The 23,811-nt window shown below is 40.2% G+C and overlaps 1 protein-coding gene across 1 annotated transcript in view; it reads right to left on the reverse strand.

The window, feature by feature from the left end:
* The window catches only part of FBXL17 (F-box and leucine rich repeat protein 17), a 500,090-nt gene extending 490,265 nt beyond the window's left edge, over positions 1-9,825 (reverse strand). The window contains exon 1 of the mRNA XM_039245603.1: positions 8,693-9,825. Within this exon, the coding sequence (XP_039101534.1) occupies positions 8,693-9,679 (987 nt within the window). The 5' untranslated portion in view covers positions 9,680-9,825. The remainder of the gene's footprint in view (positions 1-8,692) is intronic.
* Between the last annotated feature and the right edge of the window lie 13,986 nt (positions 9,826-23,811).

Here is a 23,811-nt window from a genome sequence, read left to right on the forward strand (position 1 = left end):
TTGCTTACTTTACCACAGGCCTGTTAGCAACAGCTTGAGCATGACAGAAATCCCAACTAAGGAGGTGTAAGTACTCTGAGGATGTAGAAGCCCCAGGGATCTATCATCTTGTACCTTGTTGCTTTTCCCTCACTGCCCTCATCTACAGAGTGGATAATGGCTTACTCCTATAATCCAGGTGGTATAACCCTGAAACAGGAAAGAGGAAGCAAAGGACCAGCAGCTACTTTTATGGTGTGAATAAGAAACTGTACACAGTACTTCCACTTACATCCTATTACCTAACATTTAGTCACATAGCTACACCTATCTAGAAGAGAGGCTGAGAAACAGCCTCGAATTAGCTGATCATGTGCCACGCTAGAAAATGGTAGATTCTATTACTAAAAAGAGTATGAGGGGAATGGATACTGGAAAATAGCAGTAACTTCTCAACAGGACCTGGGTTGAAAACAATATTCTTGATCTTTAGCGGTGAATCTGGGAAAACACAACAAAATATGAATTACCAAAAAAGGTACAAGTCATGTTACAGATATAATCTGAACTAATCACCACTAGGTGATAGTCAAATATTTCTGACCCTTGAAAGATTCTATTTTTAGAGGAGCCTGGGTGGCTTAACTGGTTAAGCATCTGACTTCAGCTCAGGTCATGTTCTCACAGTTGGTGAGTTTGAGCCCCAAGTAGGGCTCTATGCTGACAGCTCATAGCCTGGAGCCACCTTCAGATTTTGTGTCTCCCTCTCCCTCTCTGCCCCTCACTCTCTCCTTCCCTCCTTTCTAAAATAAATAAACATTAAAATTTTTTAAAGATAAAAATAGATTGATTCTATTTTTGAGCAGGGGATGAGTGTAAGATTTTAGAAGACACTTCAGATTGAAGAAACTTCCAGAGAATGTATTGTTGCTCAACACTTAGTCGTACCTATCCCATAGAACTTTTTAGTTTTTTTTTATTTATTTCTAAGAGAGAAGGAGAGGGTCAGAAAGAGAGGGAGACACAGAATCTGAAACAGGCTCCAGGCTCTGAGCTAGCTGTCAGCACAAAGCCCAATGCGGGGCTCGAACCCATGAACTGTGAGATGATGACCTGAGCCGAAGTCAGACGCTTAACCAACTGAGCCAACAGGCACCCCCCTAGAACTTTAGAGTACCTGAAAAATCAACCAAGCCAACACTTACATTTGGCTATTTTATTTCTTGATAAAGAGGTCTTATCTGCTATCAAATATTACTGCAAAAGTTTATGACTAGGTAGGTGGCATGTAAGTTATAGAAATACTTGAAAAGACTCGGGCACCTGGGTAGCTCAAGTCAGTTAAGCATCTGACTTCAGCTCAGGTCATGATCTTGTGGTTTGTGCATTCAGCCCTGCGTCAGGCTCCATGCTGACAGCTCAGAGCTTGGAGCCTGTTTCGGATTCTGCGTCTTCCTCTCTCTCTGCCCCTCCCTACTGGTGCTCTGTCACTGTCCCTTTCCCTCTCTCTCTCTTTCTCAAAAATAAATTTAAAAAAAGAAATACTTGAAAAGAAGTAAATCTGTGCAGCTATTTTATATGGAGTTCTTTTGTGTCAGGACTATGCTAGGTGTCATGAGAGATACAGCGATATTAAATACAAGACAATATTTGTTATTTTTTTTTGATGTCTTTATTTTATTTTGAGAGACAGACAGAGAGCGAGTGGAGGAGGGGCAGAAAGAGGGGGAGACACAGAATCTGAAGCAGGCTCCAGGCTCTGAGCTGTCAGCACAGAGCCCGACAGGGGGCTCGAACCCACGGACTGTAAGATCATGACCTGAGCTGAAGTGGGACACTTAACTGACTGAGCCACCCAGGCACCCCACAAGACAATATTCTTGACTACATATTGTATGATGCCATTTACATCAAATTTCTAGAAAAGGCAAAACTATATAGGGAGAAAGCAGGTCAGTGGTTTCCTGGAGCTAGGGATGTGAGCAGAAATTGACTGCAAAGCAGCATAAGGGGAAGTATTGGAGGTATTCTAAAACTCAATTATAAAGATGTTTTTACAACTCTATATACTTACTAAACTCAAACTGTACGTGTAAAATGCGTAAATTAAATACCAATAGAGCTTTTTTCCAAAAAAACATACATAAGCTTTGTATTTCTATCACTCTATCATTTTTCTTCCCAGAACCTTTAATTCCTGTTGAGAAGACATACATACACATACACACATACACACACACACGCACACACACACACACACACACAAATCACATTTTAGTGAGGAACTAAGCAAATAATATTCTAAAGATTCAGATAGATTCCCTCTTTGCAATCTTCTCAAAATGAATTATTTCAACCATGTTCAACTTTTCTGGTCGTTTAATTTTTTTTTTTTTTTTTGCCATGTATATCATATCTGGCCTGTTAAATATTCTACTTGTATTACCTCCCAAAAGCTTGAAAGTAACATTTATTTTTTTAAAAAATTAATGTTTAATTATTTTTGAGAGAGACAGAGACAGACCATGAGCGGGGGAGGGGCAGAGAGAGAGGGAGACAGAATTCTGAAACAGGCTCCAGGCTCTAGCTGTCAGCACAAGAGCCTGACATGGAGCCCAAACTCACCAACTATCAGATCATGACCTGAGCTGAAGTCAAGGCCTGACGCCCAACTGACTGAGCCACTCAGGTGCCCCGAAAGTAAAATCTATTAAACAGTCTCTTGAATAGAGTACCTTTTAGAAAAATAGACACAAAATGTATTTCTGGTACTTTTCTAACAATACAGCCACACAGAAGTCACAGATTCTAAAACTATTTTCTAACCTATAACTTAAAATTATTTCTCACAATTTAATGATTAAAATTTAAGACACAGAAAACTTATAAAATCCCAACTACTATAAGAGAGAGCTACTCTATAGCCGAGTCAAGTATTATGAAATTTCCTCAAGGATAAGTTCTATTTTAAAGCCAGTCACAGAACTCAATAAAATACAAAACTTTTTTAAAAGTATTTTGGGAGGAAATACTATGAAATGATTTGTCCTTCTGACACGTATCTATTATACTTTGAGCTCTTCATTGTGTTCTGGCACAAAAATGTCTCTTTGTACCAGCTCTGTAATCAGCCATTTCTCCAAGAACACGGATTCCTTTTAGTAGAGAATGGTTTTTAGAAGGTAAGATGTGGATGCTAAGTGCACACACATTGTTATTGGGTATTGCTGCTCTGACGCCATCTCGTGTAGACAGAATTAGAGAATGTGTGTGCGTGTGTATGTGTGTGTAACCATTCACTCCTCACTACTCTAGCTTCTTCCTCCACACAGATGCTCTTAGCACACCACTTGACTCCAAACTGTCCAAGACTTGGGCAAGACTCTTGACAAGCATAAAATAAGATATATAGCCAAAATTGAACAACATTTTAGGAAATTATTCTGCTAAATTAAATGCTTCCAAATATGCCTCCACTTATCTTCTCATATCCCCTATCATTAATATGACTTGGTATTCCAGAGTTGGAAAAAAAAAAAAAATTGGCTCAGGGCTGTCCCCTAAACAGCTACTCATTATAAGGCACCAAAATTTATACACTTCTCAAGATAAGAAGAAAACAATCTCACCTTTTGTGACCTGATCAAGTTAATCAAAATTACTTGGCATTCTTCAGCAAAGAAAAATCTTGAACCTGACTTCCTAACGACATTCCATTTCAAGGTGACTAAAATCATTCATATAACTGCAGAGACATGCCTTCTAGAGGTTATCTGGTACTGAAACCTTAAGTCAAGCATTCATAAAATGCTACATATTAACTTACTTCCTCTTACTCATTAGTAATCTACATTCAAAGATTTAAAAAGTGCTATTACTTTTTTCTTTGACTCCCATTTCCATTGCTTTCATCCTTATTTTCACATCTGAAAAAAATTAAGTACATAAGCTTCCCACAAAGCGCATTTCTCTTATAAAATTCTTCCTTGATCAATAAAGCAACCTGTTGGTAATAAAGCTGTAAAAGCAAAGATTTAATACCTACTGACACATTATCAGGGGTGTGTGCATGGTGAGGCAGTTTTCTAATGGTGGTAATAGATTTGGGATCTCTTACTTTATTCCCTTTGGAAAGAAATAGGTCTGCTGACAGAGAGCAAAATATCTAAACATACAGCACACGAAGGCTCTAAATCTTAAATATAGATCTCAAAATATGCAGTCACTCAAATAGTAACTACTTAAAAAAAAAAATATCCCACTGATATCATTTGGTAAAATTGCATAGTGGTTCCAGAAGATAAAAATCTAATTGTTGGGGGTGCCTAGCTTACTCAGTTGGTAGAGCATCTGACTCTTGATCTCAGGGTCCTGAGTTCAAGCCCCACATTGGGTGTGGAGCCTACTTTAAAAAAAAAAATCTAATTGTGATATCAGAAGGCAGAATTGCCTTAGTTTATCAAGGCAACAGGTACCAGAGACTGAAGCTACCTTATTTGATTCAAAGCAATCCATCAACCAGTCAAAGATCAATTATAACAGGCTTAAGTACTTAACAAAAAGCTATTCTCACAGTTGACCTTTCAAGAGTCATTCCCTACTTCTCAAATTGCTTATATTTAAAGGCCACAATTCAACCCTACAGACCCAATTATAAAATTAGCCTCTGACTCATAACAGCTTAGAAGTCTTCTGGTGTAAGCTCCTCCCTGACAACCTCAATTCAGGAATCTCTTTCATAAAATCTCTGAGAGAAGATTACTGAGAACTTCTTTGACAATATACTGAAAATATCTCTAGACCTGGAGACACTGAGAAGGGTTCCAACCCAAAGTCTTCCTTTCATTATCTGAAATGTCTTGGGGAAGCCATTTCACTTCTCCAGGCCTGTTTTTTCACGCAAAAGTGGGGTGTAACCAGATGATCTCAAAGATCTCTTTCTGTTCTGAAATTACATAATTCTGATTTCCAATGAAGCTCACTATTTCAAAAAAGAACTCATTCCATTTTTACACAGTTCTTTTTGTTAGAAAGGACTTTTTTAAATTCCAAATATACACATTCTTCAACCCTAAATTATCACTTCTTGAAATCTACACTTAAAAAAATGACTCTATGTGCACAGAATCCATGTATTAACATTGCTTGTAGTAGCAATAAGTTGGAAACATTTCAATAGTAGAGAAATACAGCATAACAGCGTGAAATACTATGCAGCAGTTAAAAGTAACAAAGGGGCACCTGGCTGGCTCAGTCAGTGGAGTATATGGCTGTTGACCTCAGGATTGTGAATCTAAGCCTCAGGTTAAGTGTAGAGATTTCTCAAATAAACTTTAGGGGTACCTGAGTGGCTCAGTCAGCACTAATGGTTTCCACTCAGGTCATGATCTCACAGTTCAAGAGTTTGAGCCCAATATCAGGCTCTGTGCTGACAGCATGAAGCCTGCTTAGGATTCATTCATTCTCTCTTTCGCGCGCGCGCTCTCTCTCTCTCTGCCTCTCTCCTGTTCACATTCTCTCTCAAAATAAATAAATCTTTAAAAAATAAGTAAAATAAGCCTTTTTTAAAAAGAAAACAAAAGAAATTGTATACACTACTTACTAGTAAAAAGAAAAGAGTTCCAAGCCATACTGTTAACACAAACAAACAAACAAACAAAAAGAGTGTGCACAATTTGGTGCCATGTATTATTTAAAAAAAAAAAAAAAGCTATGAAGGCTTACACAGGTCTTTCTACAATGATGAAATGCTCTGGATCTGCACAGTCCAGAATGGCTATTGTGACTGAGAAACTGAATTTTTAAATCTGATTCCATTTTAACTACTTTAAACTACTGTACTTTACAGAGAAGTTCTAGACAACAACCTAAACTGGTAACAGTGGTCAGTTACCTCTGGATAGGAAACTAGATGGGTAGGGGTACATCTAAGCAAACATTTGCCTTAACCTGCATTATTTTAGTATTTTAAGGCAAGTGACATAAAAATAAAATTCAAAAAGAAAATCTTGTTGATATTGAGCCAAAAATCTGCCCTATGAAGCACCATAAAAAGTGTTTCTCTTTTACTTTTGCTTTTTGCCTGGAAAAAAATCCTTAAAAACAACCTTTAAGGGGTGCCTGAGTGGCTCAGTTGGTTAAGCGTCCAACTTTGGTTCAGGTCATGATCCCACAGTTCGTGGGTTCGAATCCCATGTTGGGCTCTGTGCTAACAACTCAGAGCCTGGAGCCTACTTTGGATGCTATATTTCCCTGTCTCTCTCTCTCTCTCTTTCTCTGCCCCTCCCCCACTCACACTCTGTTTCTCTCTCAAAAAATGTTAAACAATATTTAAAAAAAAAAAAAAACAATGTTTAAATTATTATTTCCTTACATTTCTCCCAAACTCTCCCTCCTCCACATCCCCTTTACAACTATAGTATCTTCTGGTACAAAAGATACAGCAATACAATCATAAAGGCTACTGACCCATTATTAGGGAAGAAGGGCATGCTATCTAAACGTTTTTCCAGTAAAGGTGATGGCTTTGTACTTCTCTACCCAACAATTCTTCCTGTACTATAAAACACTGTCACAGCTCCCAAAGTCTTCTTTTCTCCAAGCCAAACACTTCTAGTTCTCACCAGAAATAGAGTCAGAACCTTTTCACCATCACATGGCTTTTACTGTGACTCAAAACAGCAACTCAGGTCAGGATATAAACATTTTAGAGACTTCTTAGTGGCATAGCATAGTCACCCACAGTATGAGACTAGATATCCTAAATACCTGTCCATTCATTTGTTCATAAATATTTAATGAGAGCTACTTAACACCAGCCACTACACTTAGGGGAGAGAATAGGGCAAGGAACAAAATCTTTGTTGACAGAGCTTCTGCTCCCAAAAACCTTATCCCTAAAACTTGGAATGGATTAGTAAACACTGAAAAACCTCAATTTCAAATCATTCTAACAGTCCAACTGCCTTCTTGCCGAATATCACTAAGACCAAGAGACCCACACAAAGAATCTTTATTCAAGTTTCTATTACAAGGAAATCTACCTAACCTGTCTAAACACTCCAACATTAACATGGCAAATCCAGTAAGTAAAATCTCAAATGTCCCTGAGACCAACTTTTCAACAGTCCACACAAAAATATGGGGAAAAAATGTTTTCTGCAGACATTCTAGCAAAATTTATCCTATAGAAATTTTCTTTACTATGAGATCATGTACTCCCTCCCCCCCTTTTGAATTAAAATGTTCCCTACCTCCAGAAATTATGATTTGGGTAGAAAGTTACTTGGGTTTTGTTTTGGTTTGCTTTAAAACAGTCTTACTGGCCAAATAACAAGACAGCAATCAAACTTGTCTACCAAATATTTGTTGATATTTTGTCATTACTGATTTAAAAGGACTCAAGAAAGTTCCCTCTGCCCTAAAATGCACACCCTGAACACAGAGGAGGCAATTACTCCTCCAACAAGTACAACTCCGTAATAGTTAAATCATTACATTTTGACTTAAGAAAAAGTTATGCTTTCCCATTCTTCTGCTGTATTGTTTACAACAACAGTAAAGTAAAACAGTCTTAACACACAGGATTATTAATGTCCAAAAAGTTTAATCAGAAAAGTATATTGGTGGCAGTAACATTGTAACTAAAGACAGTTACTTCAGTAACAATAAAAGTAGCCAAATTCTTCTTACCTAGGTTATTTTTGACTAGTCTTAAATATCACCCACACTGAAAAAGGAGGTTTATATTTATTAAGTTCCAGCAAGAGGCTGAGGAATGAGGGGAAAATAACTTACTAGTAGTAACTTAACACTAACTTTGTCACTTAAATTTCTCACTAGCATTTACAAAACAGCAAATTTAACCTAGTAGTTGAAAGTGAAACAAAGGTCCCACAGGACCCCCACCTCTTCTCCACTCACCTATCCTCTCACAAAAATACATTGGTCTCTACCTTCTGGCAAACTGTATGCTACTATATAAGAGTCAAAACGTAGGAATGCAACAAAACATAGCATAAATCATAGGGTTTTCAAGTACAACAGGACTAAATTCCCCAGATCTGCCCTTACTTTCTGTGTGACCTTGGATAAGTCAAGCTCTTCAAGCCTCACTAGACTCAGAGCTCCACAGAGCAAAGACCACCTTTGCCTGAGTTACTACCGTAGGCACACAGCATTGCAATATCAGTGTCTTCTTTTCTAACGATCTCACAGCTTTAACTGCAGGATTAAATGAGATATTATGTATATAAACCTCTGGCATAGTGCCTGATCATAGTAAATGTTCAATTAAAAGGTCACCGTTACTGACATCAACTAGTTAGCTACCAAATCGGAAAGTACTGTTTGAACACTTTCAAAACTAATATACGAAATCTTTACCAGTAAACGTAAATTGCTCAAATGATAAATATTTCGCAGAATATCTACGAATAATTTCTAAACCACTGGGAATCTAGTAACAGATGAATCCTTTAGTGTTGTAACAAACCCAAACTACTAAAAAACACTGACGAGACTCCAAGTTTTTCTACTTCAAAGAACAGGCCATAAGCATCTTCCCCATTGGCTTTCCAATCTCCCCTTCGGACTTCTCTGGCTATCAGGGAACCCCCTCCTCCACGCTTAGGGGGAGGAGAGAGCAAACCTCCGAGGCGGGGGCCGGGGTCGGGGGAAAGCACGCATCCCTGCGCCACTCGCCCAGACCCACCTTGAGCAGGATGGATGGCGGCAGCTGGTTGATGTCTGGGGTTTCGGGGAGTGGATCCCTGTGACAGTCGCAGGGGTTTTCGGGGGGCTCCTGACAGTCCGCGTCGCCGCATTCACGCTGCTGCTGGGCGGGCGAGGGGGCGGTGCCCCCCGCTCGGACGGCGTCCCCGCCGGCCTCTGTGGGGGTACCTTCGGAAGTGGGAGAGGAGGGCGGGGGGCAGAGAGGCTGCGGTGGCTGCTCGGGGCCCTGGCAGCAGCCGGCGTCGGGGGGCCGCGGCGGCGAGGCGCCTCCCCCGGCAGGCCCTCCGCCGCCGCCGCCGCCGCCGCCGCAGCCCCCACCGCCGCAGCGGGGCTGCTTACACGGGGTACAGGCGGGGACCCCGGCCCCCTTCCGCTTACACACCATCTCTGGGGGCGTAGGGGGCTCGGCCGGCGGCGGCGGCGGCCCCCGGAAGAGTTGCACGGCAGCGGGCGGCCCCAGGAAGCGCACGGGCCCCACGCTGGCCAAGAAGAGGCTCCGGCCCTGCTGCTCCCAGGCGGCGGCCGCGGCCAGCCCCAGCTCTTTGCAGCAGGAGGCGGGCGACGAGGCCGAGGCGGCGGCGGCGGCGGCGGCGGCGGCCGAGGAGAGCAGGAAGCGGCGGGCGGCGGCAGCGCAGTCCTCGGCAGCCAGGGCCGCGTAGCGCCGCGCCAGGTGCTGAGAGGAGGCGGCCGCGGCGTAGGCCCCGTCCCGCGGCGGCGGCGACAGCGGCGGCTCCTCCTCTGGGCCGGCGGGGGCGGGCGCGCCGGGGCTGTGCACGATGAAGCAGAGCATGCAGGGCCCGCGGAAGAAGCAGTCCCGGCTCCGGGGCGCCGCCGGCTGGGGGGGCGCCTTGGCCGGGGTCCGGCGGGGCAGCCTGAGGAGAGGGCGGCGGCGGCGGCACCAGCTGCAACAGCGAGGCCTCTTCTGGCTCGGGCGGTTACGCGGCTCCTTCGAGAGAAGGTGGCCCATATAGAAGGCCCCGAGGAGGGGGACCGGGACAGGGAAGTAGGGAGGCCGCGGAAGGCGAGCTCCGGCAGCGGGGCAGGCCGCTCGCTGGCTCGGCCTCAAGCCCGCTGCGGGGTCGCCCGCCCTGCGCACACACGCACACACGGGCACACACGCGACGGTGGGGGGTGGGCGTCAGCTGCGGGCCGCCCGGGCGCCCGACGGGGGCTACATGCTTTGCCCCGGGAAGCCGGGAGAACGATGGGCGCGAGCTTTGGGGACGCGACGGAAGGAGCGAGCCTGCCGGCTAGGCGACCAGTCCCAGCCTGGTTCGCCGGCTCAGTCAGTCAGTGCGGCGGCGGGGGAAACGCGAGGTCCCGCTCGGACCATTTTAACTGCGGCTCCGCCGGCGGCGCGCGCGCCCGCGATACCGCTCGGAGCCGCAGGAACGCGCGGCCGGCTCGAGGAGGGGGCGGAGCTGGCTGCGGCGGCGCGCTCGGGGCGGGGACGCGGGCGTCCGGCTGCTCACCGGGGACGGCCGCTAGGCAGGGACTGCTGGGAAGAAGCGGACCGGCGAGCGCGCGGGGCTTGAGGGGAGCGGTGCGCGCCGCTTTCCCTCGCCCGAGGTTTCGCGGAGGCCGCTGGGCCCACGCCTCTTTTCTGGGGCGGGAGGAGACGCTTCCGAGCCAGCTGTGTGACATCCGTTTGCTGACGTCTGTAGGTGTAAGTTCAAGAACTGCCATTGGCCGGGAGCCGCCGCGCTCTTCCCCTCACCCCCACCCCTCAGACGCGGATACCGAGACCACTAAGGAGCTGTAAACAGGGTTCCGCCGGAAGGCCGACTTGGGCCCCTGGCAGCCTGTCTGGTGCAGTACTAGATGCGTGGGCCCACGGGTGGTGCGCTCCGGTGTTCGCACGTGAGTGGCTCATTAGTGGGGCCGCACCCGCTGTGTATTCCACTTGTGTTTATACTTGTTGCTTGTGGCCAACTGCTGACTTCATAACTTTATTTCAAAGTGAAAGCATATATCACATCACGTATGCACACCAAAAAGATATAAAGTCTCGCAACCGAGTGAGTCATCCAGCATTCCAGGCTACAAGCTAGAGGACTATTGTCTGCACTCTTGGAGTCCCATCTACCATCCATCCTATACCTCGAAAATGATTGTGCAGTGCCTACTATACGATAAACGGTTCTAGGCGGACCTTGAAGACCCAGAAGAGAAAGAGGAAATAGGCTTTGCAGACAACCATTTACAAGGTTGGAGTACAATGAGATCAAATCAATAGGACAAAGATTAGAGCAGTACGTAGTATTGAGAGGTTAGGTTTCACAAGGGACATATTGGAAGAGGCTTAAATGATGGGAATGCGTCAGTATAAAGGAGGAAATAAGCTGAAAAGAGATAATACAGCAAGGCCCCTGAAATGGTGGAATGGCAGAGCATCTTAGGAGGAATACCGTCTTCATTGATTGGGAAGAAGAAGGAAAGATACATTTAAAAAGGATACAGATAGGCAGATAGGAAAGTGAAAAAGTTCCTTTCACATGGTCTCTATTTTCCTTTAAGTGGAGCCTGCTTACCTGCTGAAGAGTGGAAGGAAGATGGCGGGTGTTTTTAAAAGCTACTAAGGATAACTTGAGAGAACTGGGGAAGCAATATTTCAAGATTCAAGACCAATCAGCTTAGAGACCATGGTCTCAGTCTGTGTGACTCCCACCCCCCGGGCCAACTTCCCCCAGCCTTTGCTCAAACATACCATCAAACCTTTGCTAATAATGGCCTCTTTGTCAATAATGACTTTTAGGTCTGCCAGCAATCAGGGATCTCCATTTCTGAGCTTGATCACAGCAAACTGGAATTACAAGAAACCTAGAGGCAAAGATTTTTCAAAGGGTTTTACATATTACTATCAGAAGGCATTTCCCAAAGTACTATTTCTGCAGATATTATACACTCAACCTTCATCCCTCTGGGACTGTAAAGGAATCTTATAGGGCTCCAGAGTGCCAGTACTGAGGAGGAGAGTTCAGTAGTGACAGGGGTTGCCTGACGCCTTGTAACAGGTCCTTTGCCATCTCTACCAAGCTGCACTCTGAGCAAAAGTAGAAGGTGTTCTAAATCTTTTTATCGCTTAATGTCAAAATTATGAATCCACCAGTTTCCTAGTAGTTAAACATACACTATGACTTAGCAATTCCACTTCTAGATACTTAAGAAATATAAAAGCATATATCCACAAAAAGACCTGCACAAAAATATTCATTGCAGTTCTTTTCATGATCACCAAACAACCCAGATGTCCATCAATAGAGAATGGATAAATAAGCTGGTACACTCATTTGATGGACTACTACTCTGTAATTAAAAAGAAAGAAAAGAAAAAAACATGGATAAGTGTCCCAAACTTAGGCTAAATCAGACCCTGTAGTTGGGGCCCTCAAATCTCTACCTGATTTTAACAAGCTCCCCACGTGATTACTACAAAGTTTGACATCATGCAGATCTATCACAACTACACATATAATCTAACTCCAACTTCTTGGCTTTCAGAATATGAGACAAATGACCAAGATTTTTGAAGTGGTTTCTGAAATTCACAGCACTAATTCTTCCAATTCCAAAGGCACTCAGCCACAAACAGGTGGATGTTTTTCTTTTAACCACAGCATGTAGCAGTCTTGCATATTTGAGTAATGACTAAGTAAGCTACTGATGTGGTTACCAGAGCTGTGATGAGTTTTAGAACTAATTACCCAAAATAATAATACTGATAAATATTCAGGAAACAGTATGTGTAAGAGTTATAAGTAGCAACTTAGAAACAATTATAACACTTGATGGTTTTGTTAGTTAGAAAAATAAAAGCAACTCCCAAACAACCAGAAGCTGGCTTGTAACTCTTAGATAGGCCCTGGTGTCTCTGGCATTCTCAGCTAGGTCTGAGTGTTCTGTTGAACATAAACAGTCTCACAAAACATTAATATCAGTCATGGCCACTCTGTAGCCATAATAGCCAACCAAATATAAGACCCTTCTAAGAGGCTTGGTTAAATGTCCAGCTTTGGCTCAGGTCATGATCTCACAGCTTGTGAGTTCGAGCCCCGCATCAGGCTCTGAGCTGTCAGCACAGAGCCTGGAGTCTGCTTCAGATTCTGTGTTTCCCTCTCTCAGCCCCTCCCCTGCTCATGCTCTGTCTCTCAAAAATACATAAATGTTTAAAAATTTTTTTTTAAATTTATTTTTAGTTTTTGAGAGAGAGAGGCAAAGTACAAATAGGGGAGGGGCCAAGAGAGAGACACACAGAATCCAAAGCAGGCTCCAGGCTCTCAGCTGTCAGCACAGAGCCTGATGTGGGGCTCAAACTCACAAACTGTGAGATCATGACCTGAGCTGAAGTAGGCGCTTAAACGACTGAACCACCCAAGCGCCCCTAAAAATATTTTTTTTTAAAAAAAGACGCCTCTATAATCCTCTCTGAACAAAGCAAATACAAGAACATTCTTCAAAACACAAAAATGACCAAGCATTTCTGGCTAATATAAGTGACTTCAGTTTCTTGACCAATTACAACCTAGCCTTGCTCTGCTCTTCCTACCTTCTAGAAAACAGTTATTAAAATATTAAATCATAGAATTCCCTCTGCTTCCTGACCACAGCCAATCCCGAGGAAAGCCTTGAACCTTTTTAGAATCGCCTGATACAACACCAGTGTTTTCATACGTCTTTTACAACACCTTTTTACTGAGATACTCCACAGTTCTTCTTCTTGTGCTATCTGTGTCCTTGTGACAAGTCAATAAACCCAAATTGGTTTTACTATAGGGTGTTCCTGCTGGCCTTTGCCTGAAGGTCATTAACATTTGTTATAATCAAAGGTCAACACCCTACCTAAAATCATTCCCTCCTGATGCACACACTCTGAATTTATAATGCTGTATGTCAATTATATCCCGTTAAAACTCCCTCCTTTACACTCCTTCTATTCTGATTTTATTTTATTTAGACTCATTATCACATGTTTATGTTGACTTTTTTTCTTTTTTTACTTTCAGTCCTTTCCACTAGAATGTAAACTCCATGAGGACAGGAACTTTGTTCAGTATTTAGGAGCATAATCTGGTAAGTGTATAAAAGATGGACTAGAGAAAGAAGAGAGTCTTAGCAAGAATATTAGTTAAGATTGTTCAAAAGGTCAATAGAGAGAATTTAAAAGCACGAATTAAGGCAATAGTGGGGAGAATAAAATAGGGGTAGGATTGAGAATTATTTCGTATGTGGAGTTTTCAGGATTTTGTATTTATGAAAAAGGTAGAGAAGAAGAGATGATGGCTAAGGAGGAAATGAAGATCACCAAAATAGTGAGTTGTGTATTTAAGTGATTTTGTCAGTGTATAACTAATTGCAAAATAGTTCTATAAAATATAAAATATTTTCACATTTGAATAAAATTCATACCTGGGGTAGAAATGTATTATGACATAGAGTCACAGTGAATGCCAGTATATAAATTTAAAATGTTAAAAGGACAACTTTTCCTTTAAAGCCTTTTCTTTCTTCTTTGCTGACCTAGAATATACCTACTTGGAAGTTCTCATTTGCCTATAAGAAGAGACTTATGTATAAAATGCTTTAATGCTTGCAGTTGGGTAATGATGGTTGTTTTAAATAGCTAAAACATCCTATAGCTCCAGTGACACAAGTAGAACACAAGTAACATGCCATTGATCCCACTGATTGTGGCATGTGCAACACATGGCCTAAAAAAACACTCTTTAGGAGCAGAAGACCTTGTCTTATGTATGCAAAAAGCAGGTAGCACCCCAAGTATTCAATATATTTAATTACTTATTGGCTTTCTTTTTGAAATACTCAAACCCAAAGATAATACACAAATCAGCTTTTCAAATACTCAAAGCCAAAGATAACAGAGAAAACAAGCTTTTGGAGAACTCCCAGGAGGACACTCTGTACTCTCCCACAGTTTATTTCAGACACAATATAAAAATTCAGCTGCTGCTGGGGTGCCTGGCTGGCTCAGTCAGTAGAGCATAGGACTCTTGATCTCACCGTCATGATTGAAGCCCCATGTTGGGCATAAAGCTTATTAAAAAAAAAAAAAAAGTTCAGCTGCTTTGCCTGCACTATTCTTCCCTCAACTCATCTCATGACTGATTGATGTTCATCTTCTGGGTCTCAGCACAGATATCACCTGTCACAAGAGCTCCTCCCTAGTAGCTCTGCCACAGCACACTGTTCATTTCCCTCACAGCAGCTACCGCAGTCTGCAGTTGCAGCGTTTCAGTATTGGTCAACTGTTGCCTACATCAGAATTAAGCCCTACTCCCAAATTAAGCTTACTCCTGAATGACCAGCAGCTCCAGTTGCTAATCAGTTGCATTTTAAAGAGAGTACCTTGGGTAGATATGATGTAATCAGGTAAACTTTAAAAGAAAGTCTAGAAGTCAGAGTCAAGGAGAAGTCAGAGAGAGTCAAAGCAGCAGCAGATGCTTTACTATTGGCCTTGAAGAACCCAACTCTCATGTTGTGGAGAGAACTGTGTGACTGATGGCTCCTAGGAACTAAGTAGCCCTGCTTGATGGCCAGCAAGAAGGCCACTCCTCAGTCCTATAGAATTCTGAATTATGCTAATATGTAAACTCAGAAGATCTTGAGCTGCAAAAGGGAGCACAGGCCCACTGACACCTTGATTTCATCCTTGTAAGAACCTGAACAGAGAATCCAATTGACCCCTTGCCAGAACTTCTGATACACATAACTATGAAATAACAAATAGGTGCTGTTTTAAATACTACATATGTGATAATTTGTTGTTGTGGGAATAGGAAATATATTCAGTCAGTAAACACACTCCTCTGGAAACCAAGACTTAAGATAGTCTACCAGGAGAAAACAATCCTACCTCTTCAAAGATTAATTCAGTGTCATAAAAGGAAACAACCAGGACTTAATACAGAGAATTCATTGTTCTCTCACATTTATATAAATTAAAGTGATAATTAAGGCAGAGCTGGGGGTTTAGTTTCTTTCTTTCTTTTGCTTAAGAATCACATATTTATCTTCTACTTAATAAATCACAAAGATGTTCTTCCATTTATAATTCTTAATTTTGTATCCAGCTACATCCTATAATTGATATTTTCTCATTTTCTACTGCTAAAACAGGAACTTTAGGTAAAAGAATTGAGTTAATGTGTGTCTCTCTAACAAATTTATCCTCTAACGTTTAAAAGTTCTTATTATATAATTTTAAAATAGTTACATACTTTCTCACAATAAACAAAGAAAGGCCAGATAATTAAAATTGCTTTTAGTGACTCAGAAATGGCAAGCTACAATTCCACATGTTAAAAGTTTGTGGGAATCAGTACAACAATCAACTGAATGTCAGTGCTCTGGTCTTGTTTGCTTCACTTCCATGTCTGACTATTTGTCGCAGGCCACCTCTTCGTAGCCGTTCTCCATATAAAATGGATTTTATCTCCCATTCATAACCAGCATCCACAAACTGAAGGGATTAAAAAATTTTAAGCTACATGTAAAATGCCCTCCTGGCACAGGTTGAGGACAGAGGAAGGGTGGCAGGAATGGTTATGTGGGGGTCAAACTGACCTCTCCCCTAATATCCCCATACTGCTGACTACATTAATCTCTGGATCAGGGAACTTTTTGCCTTATGTTGCCTCCTGAGCCAAGTGATGAGACATTGTTCTTCGTCTCAGGGAGTAGATAATATACCTTGGATATAGAAAGGGATGAAAGTTTCTTTTTTTTTTTTTTTTAAGTAGGTGTTACACCAAGCATGAAGCCCAACATGGGGCTTGAACTCACAATTATGAGATCAAGACCTGAGCTGACAGCAAGAGTAGGACGCTTAACTAACTGAGCAGTTAGTTACCACGCAGTTACCCCAGGATGAAAGTATTTTTTTAATACTTTTTATTTATTTTTGAGACAGAGACAGAGCATGAGTGGGGGAGGGGCAGAAAGAAAGGGAGACAGAATCTGAAACAGGCTCCAGGCTCTGAGCTGCCAGCACAGAATCCAATGCGGGGCTTGAACCCACGAACCGCGAGATCATGACCTGAGCCAAAGTCACTTAACCAACTGAGCCACCCAGGTGCCCCAAAAGTATTTTTTAAGTTATTTTTCTTCTCTAGAAATAGAAAGTCAGAGTCATACCCAAGTGTTAAAGCAATGGAAAAAATAATTTGGAAATCTCTTCTCTTTAACCTCATAAATTACATAAATTCCCTCAACTTTCTGGAAGGACACTTCATCAGTGTATCACATTTGTTATCTTAAGTAGCATTGGGTTTCAATTCTGTTCTACTTGCTTTTTAATTATATATTACATTTTGTCTTCACCCAGTTATGCTCACAGTATGTAAGGCTGCAAATACATCAACCCATTTTGGGGTCCATTATTTTCTACTAATTACATTTTAAGATCCAAGTACAGGAATTAAAAATTATATTGTCTATAACCCAACTGTTAAAGCAAACATAAACATAATCTTTTTTAAATCTAGTTGGTCAGTAACACTTGTTCTTGAGTCCCTTCTCCTACCCCTATCTGAAAAATGGAAATGACTAAAATGTGGATGTCGGGGTCTTTTGTCACCTACAAGAAAACTGATCCCAAAAGCTTGAGAACCACACTTATAGGAAGCATACTATCCTTTGTAACTTCTTTTCCTTTTCCCACCACCTTATGTATTAATTTCAGTCTTATTTCGTGAAAGAATGTGTGTGTGTGTGCGCGCGCACGCACGCATGTGCTGGGAAGTCAGGGCTTCTTCCCAGTTCCTGTTGTTTTCCCAATAATTTTTCTCTGATAAATCAACATATTCATTCTGTCTTCTTCCATGTTTGTAAAAAGTGACATCCCTAAACATTAACGAACTAGGTCTAGCTTGAATAATTTGAATCTTTATTGGATTGCACATCAAGGGTGTTCATTGCTGGCTTACTGATGGGTAACAACTGCAGGTAGCAGTAGATACCATTTTCAAATGCTGTAGATCTAGAAGAACTCTATTTCTAAAATTAATATAGTCACTTCCCATGTCAATTTTGAAATAATAATAGCTCTCCAACCACCAGCCCTGTACACATTCTTATAAATTAAAAAAGAAGAAGAACAAAACTTACTTTAGAAGTCTTAGGGGCACCAAAGTGTGTCAGGATCTTCACCAAAAAGATATGTGAAACACATAGCCAGTGGAACGTGATCAGAAACTATAAAGAATTATAAGAAAGTTTTTTATTTCAAAAGGAACTCTAATTCTAAGGGAAATTAACCCTAAGACCTAGTTTAAATTGTATTGGCTATTTCATGCTGTTTCATCTACTTTCATTAACAACCAACCTCCCTTCACCCCTAAAATGTCTGTCTTGTTTCTAACTATGCCTTTCTATTCCAGACTACATCTCAACAATATTGAGATTTGCTTCATAGTCTCTTCCTAGAGGAGTAGTTTTAAAGAATAGTCTATGAAGAAAATTAACAATCCTTTTCAGGCAGGTTATAGATAATATTTGCTAAGATCAAGTTGGATAATGATTACTCTGAATGGAAATTTTGAAGAGTGGGTTAATGGAGGAATATTAGTTTCTAAAATAAATTATGGGGGTGCCTGGCTGGCTCAGTCATGGGAACATGTAACTCTTGGTCTCAGGATCATGAGTTTGAATCCCATATTGTGTAGAAGTTACTAAAACAAATAAAAACTTAAAAATTGTTTTAAATAAGTAAAATAAAATATGAGCCTGGAACACATTTTTCTGGGAAGCCTTTAGTTTTTAGACTACTGGAGGTATATAGGAATGTATATGTGTGAAAGACAGAGTGAGAGACAGAGAGCTTCTCCTTGTATATTATGCTGCCATCAAAAATAATTTTTAAGAAATACCAAACAATTTCTAACTTTAACTCAGTCTCTTCCTTTTGTAGAGAAACTCTGATACATATAAGCAAGTAAGAGTTTTCAGAGTTGGAAAAATTCTTGCAGCCTTCTGACTAGACTGAGATAGACATTGGAGCTGGGTTTATAATCTTAGCCAAAAGAGAGAAAACTTGAAAGGGGAAAACAAAAAAGACAATAGAGAAATGACTTTAACATTTTGGTAAGGTAGGATCTTTCTAATTGCTCACAGTTCAGAAACTATCGATTCCTGTCCTTGAGACATAGACCTCAAAATCATTAAAGTAATTTAAATTAAACTCATAATGAGATATCATCACACACACCTACTAGAATGGCTAAAATTGAAAAAGATTGATCTAGCAAGTGTTGGCAAAGATGCTGAGAAAGTAAAACTTTCACATACTGATGGGAGAAAGGCAAAATGGTAGCCACTTTGCAAAACATGCTGCCAGTTTCTTATAAAATTAAACACAGAGTTACCATATGATCTAGCAATCTCAGTCCTAGGTGTTTATCAAAGAGAAATAAAAATGTATGTTTACACAAAAGCCTATATGCGAATATTTATAGTAGCTTTATTCATAATTGTTAAAATCTGCGCACAACTAATTTTTCCACTGGTGAATGGATACATTGTGTTACATCCACAACAATGGGTAAGTCTCAAACACATTGTACTAACTGAAAGAAGTTAGACTCAAAATGATACATAGCATACGATTCCATTTATATTACTTTCCCAAAAAGGCAAAACTGTAGGGACAGAAAATAGAGCCATGGCTGCTAGAAAGGAACTTTTGGGAGAATTAGCAGTATTCTAGAACTTGATTGTGGTGGTGCTTATAGGACTAAAAACATTTGTCAAAACTCATAGAACCAACCACTAAAAAGGATGAAATTTACACTGTATAAATTGAAAAAAACTTGACTTTAAAATAAGGAATATTAATTTGTAAGACATCTAACCTATAACCTAGACTCTTCAAAAATTCAATGTTATGAAAACAAAAAGTAGGGTATCTGAATTACATTTAAATAGACTGAGGAAAGAAAAATATTGAATGAAATATATGAACCTAGAATGGATTCTGGTTTAAAATAATGTAACAAAACAACTAAGAAAAATATCTTTGTACATTTGGGGTATTTGAATATGGACTGTGTATTAGATGATATATAATTATTAATTTTATTAGGCATCAAAAGAATATGATTATATAGAAGAAGGTCTTTTTTTGTTAGGAGACTCATACTAAAATATTTAAGGTGAAATATTATAAGTTACTTTCAAATGGTACTACAAAAAAGGGGAGAGGGAGACATGACAAATGCTGATCATTTTTTTAATGTTTATTCATTTTTTGAGAGAGAGACAGAGCTTGAGGAGGGGAGGAACAGAGAGAGAGGGGAGACACAGAATCTGAAGTAGGGTCTAGGCTCTGAGCTCTCAGCACAGAGCCCAACATGGGGCTTGAACTCACAAACCATGAGATCATGACCTGACCTGAAGTCAGACGCTTAACTGACTGAGCCACCCAGGCACCCCAAATGCTGATCATTTTTAAAACTAGATGTGGAATCTGTTGACATGAGTTGTGCCTGTCAGAAAAATGTCTTTTTAGTAATAAGACTCTGACCTAAAACACTACCATTTTGGGGTGACTATTTGGCTCAGTCAGTAGAGCATGCAATCTTTAATCTCAGAGTTGTAAATTCAAGCCCCATATTGGGTGTAGAGCCTACTTAAAATAAAATAAATTTAAAAAATAAAATATTGCCATTATTATATACCAAATACCCACAGTGGTTATGATTAAAAGGAACATTCTAGGAAAATATATATTGCAAGATTCTAGGTTTTAAAAATATATGTGTGATTAGTATATATAGATCTATCTTTATAAATTCCTAAATAATTTGGTGTTGATACACATGATAATATAGGTAGAGGTACCTACTGGTAAGTGAGGTGAAGGAGCAGAAATTGGACGGATCCAAGTAGAAAATGTATTTAGTACTCAATTCTTAATACTTTATACACTTCAAAATGCTGAAAGGCTTTTAGATGACTTCTACTTTTTCTGTGGTAAAAGACTCAAGGTGGAAAGAAGGTAGAAAGGAGGTCATCTAAAACCTTATTTTTGATCCTTAATTCCATATGTGTACAGTAAGATTATAATTCTTTCCAGAAGACTTTTAACTCTTTCTAAATCCAAATTCTCCTTAAATGAATGAGTATCTACACTGAAGTACTCATAAGACAGCACTTCTATATTTCAAAGCAATCTTAAAGAGAAATTTCGAGAAATGTTTTCAGTAATAACAGTTTCATTGGGAAAAGATGTGCAATCTATGAATAATATAGGCAATTTCCAATGCAACAGAGTAGTTGAAAATTCATTTGTAAATTGTTACTAATCTTGTAGCAAGACAAAATTATTAAAGTAGGATCTTTTCCTCTTCTGTTTGATAAAGCTGTAAAAATGTTACCAATGTTTGCATTTAATCAACAGAAGTCGCTTGGAATGTACAACACATAACATTTCCCCCATAGCAACATTGTTAAACACATTGGTAAGAAACGAAGGGCAAATATGATAAAGCAGTAATACTAACAGCAGGCTTCAGTAAATATCTATAGTATGAGAGAGCAAGTGAATGAGTCAATCAATAGGAAGGACTAATATGTTCACTAGCTTTTGAACTCTAGGAGGAAGAAACTAGATTTCCTTATTCATGTTTATATCCCCAACATTCTGCCATCTAGTTGATAATCAGTAAGTATTGAATGAATAGAATATCTAAGAGCTAGCCTCACTTTACCTGGATATGGGACTGGACTTTCATAGTAAATTATGTTTGTCTTAACCCATTGCTAAAGGATAAAACCTTTATCCTTTTCTTTTTCTTGAAAGATAAAACCATGAACATTGTACAATATGCAATAAAATAAGCATGTGTTTAAAAATGTTTTAACTCAATTATTGAGGAAACTAGAAAAGTATAAAAGCCCAATTCAAAAAGATTGGGAAGGCAAGATGCAAATAGAGCCAATTAGAAGTGGTAAAATATATTTGTTAATACATGAAAAAAAGGTCAAAATTCTCAAGGAAACAGTGAAGTAGTTTACTACAACTGAGGGACAAAGACTCAGACACTATGAAAGATACAAATAATGAGAAAGAGTGGGCTAGACAACACTGGCATTTCATAGGACACCCAATGATGCTTTTTCTTTTGTCATTTCAAAGTCTTTCACAATCTTTCTGGACAGTCTCTTCTCCTTGTGAGAGTAATAATTTCAAAGATTCCTCTTAATCACACAGAAAGACTGGTTTTATTAGGTTTGGCTTCATTGTTTACATAGTTGAAGCAATGGCAGGAGTTAGCTATTAAAAAAAAAAAAAGACAACAAACTCAAAATGGAATGCTAAACCCATGTCACCAATCCAAGACTTATACCTAACCTAACTGCAGTTTCAACCTCTCCCAGGAATGTTATCTTAAACCGGCATATCTGGATTTCCTGGTCAGCATCAGTGAGGCAATCCACAATATAGACCCCTGACCCCCAAAAGGAAGAGGAGGTATTTTCTTGTTCCTGCCTCTTTCTGCCTGTAAATGTCTTCCATTCTGTTCAGCTTTTCAGAGCTCCTTTCTATTTGCTAGATGGGATGCTGCCTGACTCATGAATTGTTAAATAAAGACAATTTGATCTTCAAATGTACTCAGTTGAAAGTTTTTGTTTTTTCTAAACACAGCAAGCTACAACCTGTGGGCTGATTTCAGCCTAAAGCCCGTTTTTGTACTTCCTGGAGCTAAAGATAGTTTTTACATTTTTAAATGGTTGAATAAGCATCAAAAGGTAAATAATTTTTTGTGACACATGAAAATTATGTGAAAATCAAATTTCTGTCTCCATAATTAATGATTTATTGGAATATAGCTGTGCTCATTCATCTACATGTTGTCTGTGGCTGCTTTCTCAAGATAATGGCAGAGCTGAGAACTTGTCACAGGCCTACAAAGCAAGGCCAGAGCCAGGGTGAAACAATTGAGGTGCCTTGGGCACAAGATTTAAGGGAAAACCAAGAACTAAGTAATGAAAAGAAGCACCTGGATGGCTTAGTCAGAAAAGCGTGCAACTCTTGATCTTGGAGTCATGCATTTCAGCCTCATGTTGGGTATGGAGGTTACTAAAATAAACAAATAAATAAATAAACCTAAGTAATGAATAATGAATGAATTATACTTTGGTGCAATATTTTTAAAATCAAAAGGAATGCAAGAAAAAAACAAATGTCAAAAATTTAAATGAAAACAGGATGAGTATTACTGCTTTTCCCACTTGCCTCAGGTCCCAGTATGGCTTGGCAAAACACTGCTATGTCTCACTTGCCTCACCCTGATCCTGGCCCTATTGAAGGCTTAAATTATTTACAACTGACTTTTGGAGAAAAGTTTATAAATGACAGTTATTAACCAACCATATAAGCTGCCTTGAGGCTGCTATTCCAACTTAAGCACTAAGCTTTAAGGCCATAACATAAACTTTTGATTAGGAGATTTCATAAGGAATCTTGGATTTGAGCTTTAAAAGCTTCTATGATTGGCTCTCTTAAGGATAAGAAATCAAGTCTCAAGGAGCACTTGGGTGGCTCAGTCAGTTTGGCGTCCTGCTTTTGAATTCAGCTCAGCTCATTTTCATGGTTCATGGGTTCGAGCCACGCATGGGGCTGTGCACTAACAGCACAGAGCCTGCTTGGGCTTCTCTCTCCTTCTCTCTCTGTCCGTATCCTGCTCATGATCTCTCTCTCTCTCATTCTCTCAAAAATAAAATAAATAAACATTTAGAAAAAAGAAATCCAGTCTCAAAAACCTCTCTCCACCAGATTTCTTCTGTGGTATCTATAAATTCAGTGATTTCCTCGTTTCTGAGGTTTTCAAAATAGGCTAAGAATTCTGGCTTGCCAGTAAATGAACTTCCTCTTATCATTTGTCAATCTTTGTTTTCCATTAAAATGACCTGTCCTCACTGATTTAAAAAGCACCATTCTTAAATCATAAATTCCAGGCAATTGGTCCTCAGGCAAGCTTCAGAGCTACACAAACAAAATTATGTGTTGACCACAAAGACTCAATGGCTATCCTTTATTTATTACTGTACCCAATAACTGCAGAATGGAAGAAAGTAAAATTC

Source organism: Hyaena hyaena, unplaced genomic scaffold (assembly GCF_003009895.1).
Source record: "Hyaena hyaena isolate Hyena2069 unplaced genomic scaffold, ASM300989v1 scaffold_264, whole genome shotgun sequence".
NCBI classification, from domain to species: Eukaryota; Metazoa; Chordata; class Mammalia; order Carnivora; family Hyaenidae; genus Hyaena; species Hyaena hyaena.